Raw genomic sequence first — 11,266 nt, 5'->3', positions numbered from 1 at the left:
AGTGCTGCAGGAACTTTGGCCTGGAAGTGCGCGAGCACCTTGGAACTGATCCTGCGTGCACTTCGGGCTTCAGAGCCCTGGGCTGGGAGAAAACTCGCCCGCAGCACCAGGAACTAATCCTACGCGCACTGCCGGCTTCGGGGAGCCCTGGGCCGGGAGCAATCGCGCGAACGGGAATTTGTCTGCCTAGCACAGGCCCAAGGATCCCTTTTCTCGGGGCAGGAGGCAGCACCAAGCACCAGTGACTTGACTGTGTTTCTTATCACCTGCGCCTGAGATCCTGATTCCCTGTGCATTCATACTAAGAGCCAGTGAATCCAATTCCTGGTGCAAGGGCACACAGGGACCCTGATTCTCAAGGCGAAGTCGCGCAAAGCAACAGAGACTCTGATACTGGACTCTTGGGGAACTCTGACTCCTGGCGCATGCTAGGGGGCTCTGGTTTTCAACACGCTCCAGGGGGGTCTCTATTTCAGCACGGTGCAGGCAGGGTCCCTAATTCTAAGGGCACATACGAGGCCACATTGAGCGCTGGCAACACTGACTCAGAGCGAGCCTGGTTCCCACCAACCAACAACAACCACACATCTTAGTGTCAGAGCTCTTCAGTGACACTAAGGTGGTGGGAGGCTCCCACTGCACACGGCCCAGGCCCACGCAACCCGACCTTTGATCCATCGGGAGATAAGCAGAATGAAGAAACGACACAACACCCAGAGGAAAGACAATGAGGAATCACCAAGAAAGGAAATTAATGAAGTTGAAGCGTGCAACATGACAGAAAAAGAATTCAGAATAATGGTTGTACAATTCATTCACCGGATGGATGAGAAAATCAACAACCTATGCAAGAATCAGGAAGAAATGAAAAGTGATATAGCTACAATCAAAAACACCATGGAAAGTTTCAACAGCAGACTAGAAGAAGCAGAGGACCGAATTAGTGAGTTAGAAGATAAGGCAGAGAAACAAGCTCAATCTGAACAGCAACTGGAGAAAAAAATTAAAAAACAGGAGGAGAGCCTAAGGGAGCTTCGGGACAACATGAAACGAAGTAACATACGCATAATAGGGCTGCAAGAGGGACAAGAAGAGCAGCAAGGATTAGAAAATCTATTTGAAGAAATAATGACAGAAAACTTCCCAGATATGGGGAAGAAAAAAGTTACACAAGTACAGAGAGTCCCAGGCAAGATGAACCCCAAAAGACCCACACCAAGACACGTCATAATAACGATGGCAAATGTACAAGACAAAGAGAGAATCTTAAAGGCTGCAAGAGAGAAACAGAGAGTTACCTACAAAGGATCCCCCATCAGATTATCAAACGATTTCTCAACAGAAACACATCAGGCCAGGAAAGAATGGACAGAAATTTACAAAGTGATGCAAAGCAAAGGACTGAATCCAAGAATACTCTATCCAGCAAGGCTATCATTCAAAATTGAAGGGGAAATAAGAAGCTTCACAGACAAAAAAAGGCTAAGGGAGTTCATCACCACCAAGCCAGCAATGCAAGAAATGCTAAAGGGACTGGTGTAAAAAGAAGAAATAAAAAGCCCAGAAAGAAAACAGCCACACAAAAAAAGAAATGGCTACAAACAAGTACCTTTCAATAATAACTTTAAACGTAAATGGACTAAATGGTCCAATCAAAAGACATCGAGTGGCTGAATGGATAAAAAAACATGACCCATACATTTGCTGTCTACAAGAGACCCACCTCATTAAAAGGGACTCACACAGACTGAAAGTGAAGGGATGGAAAAATATCTTTCAGGCAAATGGAAATGAAAAAAAAGCTGGGGTAGCAATACTTATATCCGACAAAATAGACCTCAAAGTGAAGGCCATAACAAGAGATAAGGAAGGCCACTTCATAATACTAAAGGGATCAATACAACAAGAGGATATAACCCTGATAAACATATATGCACCCAATGCAGGAGCACCCACATACATAAGAAAACTCCTGGAAGACATCAGGGGAGAGATCGACAACAATACAATCATAGTAGGGGACTTTAATACACCACTGACATCACTGGATAAATCTGCTAGACAAAAAATCAGCAAAGAAACAGCAATCCTAAATGACTCACTAGATCAGATGGACTTAATTGACATCTTCAGAACACTTCACCCCAAAGCAACAAAATATACGTTCTTCTCAAGTGCTCATGGGACATCTTCAAAAATAGACCACATATTGGGTCACAAACAAAGTCTCCCCAAATTCAAGAAGATTGAAATCATACCAAGCATCTTCTCAGACCACAAGGGCATAATATTAGAAATAAACTACAATAAAAACAACCCAAAATACTCAAACACTTGGAAGCTGAATAGCATGTTATTAAATATTGATTGGGTTACCAATGAGATCAAAGAAGAAATTAAAAACATCCTGGAAACTAATGACAATGAAAACACAACAATCCAAAACCTTTGGGACACAATGAAAGCAGTCCTGAGAGGGAAGTTTATAGCTCTACAGGCCTACCTCAACAAACAAGAAAAAATGGTAGTAAATCATCTAAATCTACAGCTCAAAGAATTAGAAAGAGAGCAACAAGAAAACCCCAGAGTGAGCAGAAGGAAGGAGATAATAAAGATTAGAGCAGAAATAAATGACATAGAGACCAAAAAAACAATACAGAAAATCAATGAAACCAAGAGCTGGTTCTTTGAAAGGATAAACAAGATCGACAAACCTCTAGCCAGGCTCACCAAAAAGCAAAGAGAGAGGACCCAAATAAACCAAATCAGAAATGATAGAGGCGAAATAACAACAGACCCCACAGAAATACAAATGATTGTTAAAAAATACTATGAACAACTCTACTCCAACAAACTAGACAACCTGGAGGAAATGGACATATTTCTAGAAAAATACAACATTCCAAAACTTAATCAGGAAGAATCTAAAAATCTCAACAGGCCAATAACTATGGAAGAAATTGAAGCAGTCATCAGAAAGCTTCCAGCAAACAAAAGCCCAGGACCAGACGGCTTCACAGGGGAGTTTTACCAAACATTCAAGGAAGAACTAAAACCTATCCTCCTCAGACTACTACAAAAAATCCAAGAGGAAGGAACACTTCCAAGCTCATTCTATGAAGCCAGCATCACCCTAATACCAAAACCAGGTAAAGACAACACAATGAAAGAGAATTACAGGCCAATATCCCTCATGAACATAGATGCCAAAATCCTCAACAAAATCTTAGCAAATCGGATCCAGCAGTACATCAGAAAGATCATACACCATGACCAAGTAGGATTTATCCCAGGGATGCAAGGATGGTACAATATCCGCAAATCAATCAACGTGATACATCACATAAACAAATTGAAGGAAAAAAACCACATAGTCATATCAATTGATGCAGAAAAAGCATTTGACAAAATTCAACACCCATTTTTGATAAAAACTCTCAGCAAGGTGGGAGTAGAAGGATCATACCTCAACATAATAAAAGCCATATATGACAAACCCACAGCCAACATCATACTCAATGGACAAAAACTAACACCATTTCCCCTAAAAACAGGAACAAGACAGGGATGCCCACTCTCACCACTCCTGTTCGACATAGTACTGGAAGTATTAGCCATTGCAATTAGACAAGAAGAAGAAATAAAAGGCATCCAAATTGGAAAAGAGGAAGTAAAACTGTCCTTATTTGCAGATGACATGATATTATACTTAAAAAACCCTAAAGACTCCATCAAAAAACTATTAGACTTAATAAAAGAATTCGGCAATGTAGCAGGATACAGAATTAACGCCAAGAAATCTATGGCATTTCTATACACCAATAGTGAACTTGCAGAAAGAGAGACTAAAAAAGCAATCCCATTTACCATCTCACCAAAAAAATTAAGCTACCTAGGAATAAACTTAACTAAAGAGGTAAAAGACCTCTACTCAGAAAACTACAGGACGTTGAAAAAAGAGATAGAGGAAGACATAAAGAGATGGAAGAACATACCATGTTCTTGGATTGGTAGAATCAACATCATTAAAATGTCCATACTGCCCAAAGCAATCTATAAATTCAACGCACTTCCCATTAAAATACCAACGGCATATTTCACAGACCTAGAACGAACTCTCCAAAAATTCATCTGGAACAAAAAACGACCCCGAATAGCTGCAGCGATCCTGAGAAAGAACAAAGTAGGTGGGATCTCAATACCAGATATCAAGCTGTATTACAAAGCCACTGTTCTCAAAACTGCCTGGTACTGGCACAAGAACAGACATATAGATCAATGGAATAGAATAGAGAGCCCAGAAATCAGCCCCAACCAATACGCTCAATTAATATTTGACAAAGGAGGCAAGAACATACAATGGAGTCAAGACAGTCTCTTCAATAAATGGTGTTGGGAAAATTGGACAGATATATGCAAGAAAATGAAACTAGACCACCAACTTACACCATACACAAAAATAAACTCAAAATGGATAAAGGACTTAAATATACGACGGGAAACCATAAAAATACTAGAAGAATCCAAAGGCAACAAAATCTCAGACATATGCCGAAGCAATTTCTTCACCGATACAGATCCTAGGGCATTGGAAACTAAAGAGAAAATAAACAAATGGGACTACATCAAAATAAAAAGTTTCTGCACAGCAAAAGAAACCATCAACAAAACAACAAGAAAGCCCACTACATGGGAGAACATATTTGCCAACATTATATCTGATAAGGGCCTAATCTCCAAAATTTATAGGGAACTCATACAACTTAACAAAAGGAAGATAAACAATCCAATCAAAAAATGGGCAAAGGATCTAAATAGACACCTTTCAAAAGAGGACATTCAGAAAGCCAAGAGACATATGAAAACATGCTCAAAGTCACTAATCATCCGAGAGATGCAAATCAAAACAACAATGAGGTACCATTTCACACCTGTCAGAATGGCTATCATCAACAAATCAACAAATGACAAGTGCTGGAGAGGATGTGGAGAAAAAGGAACACTTGTGCACTGCTGGTGGGAATGCAGACTGGTGCAGCCACTATGGAAGACAGTATGGAGTTTCCTCAAAAAACTGGAAATGGAACTCCCATTTGACCCTGTGATCCCACTTCTAGGAATATATCCCAAGAAACCAAAAACACCAATCAGAAAGGATATATGCACCCCTATGTTCATAGCAGCACAATTCACCATAGCTAAGATTTGGAAACAGCCTAAGTGCCCATCAGTAGATGAATGGATTAGAAAACTGTGGTACATCTACACGATGGAATACTATGCTGCTGTAAAAAAGAAGGAACTCTTACCATTTGCAACGGCATGGATGGAACTGGAGAGCATTATGCTAAGTGAAATAAGCCAGTCAATGAAGGAAAAATACCACATGATCTCACTCATTCATGGATAATAAAGACCATTACAAACTTTTGAACAATAATAGATACAGAGGCAGAGCTGCCTCAAACTGATTGTCAAACTGCAGTGGGAAGGCCAGAGAGGGTTGGGGGGCAGAAGGGAGGGGAGTAAGAGATCAACCGAAGGACTTGTATGCATGCATATAAGCATAACTAATGGACATAAGACACTGGGGGGTAAGGGAGGGCAGGGGATTGTCAAGGGCGGGGGGAAAAAAAGGACACATATGTAATACCCTTTGTAATACTTTTAGCAAAAATAAAAATAAAAATTAATTTAAAAAAAAGAGAGAAACATTGATGTGAGAGAGCCACATCAACTGGTTGCCTCCCACACACTCCCCAACTAGGGCCTGGGAGCAAACCTTCAACCGAGGTATGTGCCCTTGACTGGGAATCAAACCCACAACCCTTCAGTCCACGGGCTGATACTCTAACCACAGAACCAAACTGGTCAGGGCCACACCTATTATTTTTTAAGTTAAAATGATAATTTTTATAATAGTATGTCAAATAAAATAAAAACAACATGTATGGCCCTAGCCAGTTTGGCTCAGTGGATAAAGCATCGGCCTGTAGACTGAAGGGTCCTGGGTTCTATTCTGATCAAGGACACATGCTGAGGTTGTGGGCTCGATCCCCAGTGTGGGGTGTGCAGGAGGCAGCCGATCAATGATTTTCTCTCATCATTGATGTTTCTATCTCTCTCTCCCTCTCTCTCCCTCTCTGAAATCAATAAAAAAATATATATTTTAAAAAGTATGTAGATTCTGCCCACAAAAATATCCTTCACCTTAAAAATTAAATTAGAAATAGTATCATTTTTATGGACTTTTATAGAAATATGTGCGTTGTTCTTTTTTTTAACATGTTTTTATTGATTCTAGAGAGAGGAAGAAAGAGGGAGAAAGAAAAACATCAATTGGCTGCCTCCTACACTCCCCCTACTGCTGATAGAGCCCACAACCTTGGCATATACCTTCACCAGAAATTGAATCATAACCTCCTGGTGCATGGGATGACACAATCAACTGAACCACACCGGCCAGGCTAGAAATGGGTCTTAATAAAAACTATTCTAAATGTATAGAATCAAGGTTTTGGGAATTTACCTAATTAATTTGATAGCTTCCAGCTCCTTGGCAGTTGGTAAAGTCATCTTCAGGAAAACCATGTTGAATGTGCACTCATTCAGAAGTGCTGCTGCCTTCCTCACATCACTAATGGTTATGGTGACTTTTGCTATATTTGAAAACAATTTCTGTACAATATCAGACAGGTATTGAACAGTGACATCTCCAACTAATAAGAGGTCTATTTTTGCCTGAAAGAGAAGGAAAAAAGCAGAAGTACCACATAATTAATATTTGAGCACAGAGAAAAAATGTCATATATGAGAGGACAAAATAAAGTTCACAAATTACACAATGAGTGACTATACAACTGGACTCAGTGGTCAGCTATAAGCACCTTGAGGCAGAAGCTATTAATTTCTTGTCCTCAGTTCCTAGGACAGTGAATGGATCTGAAGGCCATGCTATTTTTAAAAGTTTTGCCTACAAATACTATTTTCCTATGGTTTTCTTGCAAGTTTCTTTCTCATCCTATTAACAACAGATAGGATTCTTATGGCCTAGTTTCCCAATCACCTTTTTTGATGGAAAATCTTTTTACTAATGAGAGAACCAAACTGGTTATTCTACCAAACTATTTTTTTTACTCCCAAACAGCTTTGATGTAACACAAATTCTATAAAACAGGGTAAGCTTTAAATTCCTAAATTCCAAGAAACACTCAAAGTCCTTTATTTGAATGGCATATACATTCTATTCAAATCTCAATATAAGGCATCAAAAACCTTCTTTATTTCCATTTAGGGATATTTTAAAGCACATTCAATTAGGAAAAATATAATTTCCATCTTCATCTTCTATTCCCCATAGCTATTGAACACATACTACTGAAAATGTCAAAGAATGGACATGCTTGCAGTCAGTAGACAGTTGGAAATGTCAGGCCCTAGCCTAGACAGCTCCACATGAGAAAACAAATTTGGGAACTGACCAGAGTTGAAGCCAAAAGTGGTCGGGGAAGGAATTAGAAACACCTGTACAAAAAGAAAGGCAGCTTCTCAAACACACAACTATGCGGGGCAGGATGCTGTTGTAGGTGGCCCACCATGGGGTTCCCTGCCCCTTCAGCCTAGTTTCTCAAGGACTGCTGGGAAGAACATGCGAGGTGCAAGACATGAGGCGAGTGAGTTCAAAGTAAGCAAAGCTTCTGCACTTCTCACTTCTATCTTCTAATTTTCTCCCCTTTTGTTAAAAAAAAAAGTGAGTCTCCCTTCACTCATTTCTCATATCCTAATTCAATCCCCTCCCTAGAAGCAACATCTGTCAACAATTTGGTCTATATACAGCAAACAATTTCTTTGTCAAATACATAACACACATATATAGCTTTTTGCATAAATTGAATATTATATATTTTTAAAATAATCTTTTCTCATGTACTACAGTTGAACAATTACACAGAAATTCTGGTTCACTAAAACATTCCCATTTTCCTTGTTATTATAGATGTATTCACTTAAATAAATGTTTTTTGTCATGATCTGGGGAGAAAAGAGAACACGTGCTCATCTGTCATCTTGATCCAGTCTCCTCATTTATGATGATAATTTATTGAATCATTCTCCCAATGTGGAATTCTGATGTAATTATAATACTGCAGTTAACACTTTGCAAATATACCTTTGTGTAAGTAAACAAATATACCTTTGTGCAAATAAGCATATATCCTAGAGGGAAAACTGTAAATTCAAAAGGTGTTTGCTTTCGTTTTTCAACTTACACACTGCCATATTGCTCTTCCCAAAATATACAAAAATTTATGTCCATACCAATAGTATATAAGAGTAATCATTTCCCTAAATCCATAATTAGGCTTATTATTCTTCATCTTTTTTTTTCATTTTTAGGGTAGTGATACTCATATCAGACAAAATACTTTAAACAATGGTTGTAACAAGAGACAAGGGCATTTCATGATTAAGGTATCAATTAATCAAGAGGATATAACTCTCATAAACATCTAGGCACCCAACATAGAAGCACCTAAATATATAAAACAAATATTGTTGGACATAAGGGTAGAGATTGATAGTAATACATTCACGGTAGGGGACTTTAACACCCCATTGACATCAGTGAATAAATCAACCAGAAATAAAATCAATAAGTGATAGATCCTCCCTTCCCCCAACTGGTGGGCGGAGTATGATGTAACCTGCAGCCTGGAAATACCTGAGTGACTAACCAGGTACCTTATATGGACTATACATTGGACCACCAATCCACACCTGCCAAATACCCTAAGCCCTTGTCCTATATGGACAATGCAGTAAGCCACCAATCAGTGTGCGCCAAGTACACTAAGCCCCCCACCACTTCCCATTCCGCCCCTCAAAAGGCGTGCCCACCCGTGCACGTGCTGCTGTTCTCCCCTTGCGAGAGAGCCCAGCAGGTCCTTCTCCTCTAATAAAGCCTGTAGTCCTGGTTTTCGGCCTCTGTCTGATTTTTCAATAAGGAAATAGCAGCGTTAAATGACACATTAGACTAGATGGACTTAATTAATATTTTTAGAACATTTCACCCAAAAGTAGCAGAATATACATTTTTTCAAGTGCACATGAAACATTTTCTAGGATAGACCACATGTTAGGCCACAAAATAAGACTCAATAAATTTAAGAAGACTAAAATCCTATCAAGCATCTTCTCTGATCATAATGGTATAACACCAGAAATCAATTACAAAAAGAAAACTGAAAAACACACAAACACAGGGAGGCTAAATTATGTGTTACTAAACAATGAATGGGTTAACCAAAAAAATCAAGGGATAAATAAAAAGATACCTTGAGACAAGTGAAAATGACATATAAAGAAAGCCCAAAGTGAGTAAAAGCAAGAAAATAATAAATATCAGAACAGAAATAAATAAAGGAGATTCTAAACAAAAAACTACAACAGAAAAGATCAATAAAACCAAAACCTGGTTCTTTGAAAATATAAATAAAATTGATAAACCTATAGCCAGATTCATCAAGAAAAAAAGAAGAGGGCCCAAATAAAAAACATCAGAAGTGAAACAGAAGTGACAACTGACACCAAAGGGATCATAAGAAAATACTACAATTATACACTAACAAATTGGACAACTTGGAAGAAATGGATAAATTCCTAGAAACATATAATCTTCAGCCTGCAAACCAAAGGGTCCCAGGTTTGATTCTGATCAAGGGCATGTACCTTGGTTGCAGGCTCCTCCCCGGCCCAGACTCTGGTTGGGGCTCGTGCAGGAAGCAACCAATCGATGTGTTTCTCTCACATCAATGTTTCTCTCTCCCCTCCTCTCCCTAAAAATCAATGGAAAAATATCCTTGGGTGAGGATTAAAAATAATAATGCAAAATAAATAAAGAAGTAGTTTTTTTAAAAAAAAAGAAAATTAAGAAGTAATTAAAAACCTCAGAACAAACAAAAACCCTGGACCAAATGGCTTCACAGGTGAATTTTACCAAACATTCAAAGCAAATTAACACTTATCCTTCTCAAATATTCTAAAAAAAATTGAAGAGGAGGAAAGGCTCCCCAAACATTTTATGAGGTCAGCAATATCCTCATACCAAAACCAGACAAAACACTAAAAAGAGAGAAAATTATAAGGCAATATCCCTGATGAACATAGATACAAAAACAAAATATTAGCAAACTGAATTCAGCAATACATTCAAAAGATTATACACCATGATCAAGTGGGATTTATTCCTGAAATGCAAGTCTGGTTCGATATCTACAAATTAATTAATGTCACAAACCATGTAAACAAAATAAAGGATAAGAATTACATGTCGTATTAAGAACAGAAATATTATTTGACAAAATTGAATATCCATTCAATAAAAGTATAAGCAAAGTGGGACAAAAGAAACATTCCTCAACAAAACAAAGGCCTTATATGACAAACCCACAGCAACATCATACTCAAGGAGGAAAACCTAAAAACATTATCCTTAAGATTAGGAACAAGACAAGATGTTTCTCTCTCTCTCCCTCTCCCTTCTCCTTTCACCTCTTTTATTCAACTTAGTCTTGGAAATTATAGCCACAGCAATGAGACAAAAACAAATAAATAACCAAAGCATCTGAATTGGATAGGAAAGAGTAAAACTGTCATTATTTGCAGTAAAGTAACAGGATAAATATTAATATTTAGTAATTAGTTGCATTTTTATATACCAATATTGAACTATCAAAAAGAGAAATTAATCCCATTTACAATTAGCCATTAGCCACCTCACCTCTACACTGCGTCTTACTAAATTTCCCCATTCACTCTTTTCCCATTCTACCTCGGTGCCCAGCCAGGGCTACCATGTATCCCCTCATAAAGCCCAGTTGTCCCAAACCACAGTCGCCTACCTCAATTTCACTCTCTCACCCCACAAGGCCGAGCCATTCCTGGGACTGTAAACACCTTATCTCCTTATCTCCTCTAAGATTGTCCCCTCCTCTGAACAAGAAATTTTCTCCTTTCTCAGGCTCACTGGGTACTCTCGCCTCCAGGTTCTTCTTGCAAAGCTTCTTATGACATGACATGGCGAAGAGACCCCCCCTCACTGAGCCTTTAGATCCCAAGGCCAACATTCTTACCCCTTTAATGCTCTGAAAACTGTTCTGAACTCAGCGCCTTCTCACCCTGTCCCCCTCCCCCACTCCACCCTTCCCAAAGGAAAATTCCTTGAATGCACAGGTTTACTCAGCAGTCTGGCTATTACCAGAAACTG

At 38.8% G+C, this 11,266-nt stretch overlaps 1 protein-coding gene across 1 annotated transcript in view; it reads right to left on the bottom strand.

The window, feature by feature from the left end:
* Positions 1–6,741, bottom strand: part of SOHLH2 (spermatogenesis and oogenesis specific basic helix-loop-helix 2) — a gene marked incomplete at its 5' end in the record, with an annotated part of 88,586 nt that extends 81,845 nt beyond the window's left edge. The window contains one exon of the mRNA XM_005882198.2: positions 6,530–6,741. Coding sequence (XP_005882260.1) covers positions 6,530–6,741 — 212 coding nt within the window. The remainder of the gene's footprint in view (positions 1–6,529) is intronic.
* Between the last annotated feature and the right edge of the window lie 4,525 nt (positions 6,742–11,266).

The sequence above is a fragment of the Myotis brandtii genome, unplaced genomic scaffold (genome assembly GCF_000412655.1).
Source record: "Myotis brandtii unplaced genomic scaffold, ASM41265v1 scaffold7, whole genome shotgun sequence".
Classification (NCBI taxonomy): Eukaryota; Metazoa; Chordata; class Mammalia; order Chiroptera; family Vespertilionidae; genus Myotis; species Myotis brandtii.
This window is presented reverse-complemented; position numbering and strand designations above follow the sequence as displayed.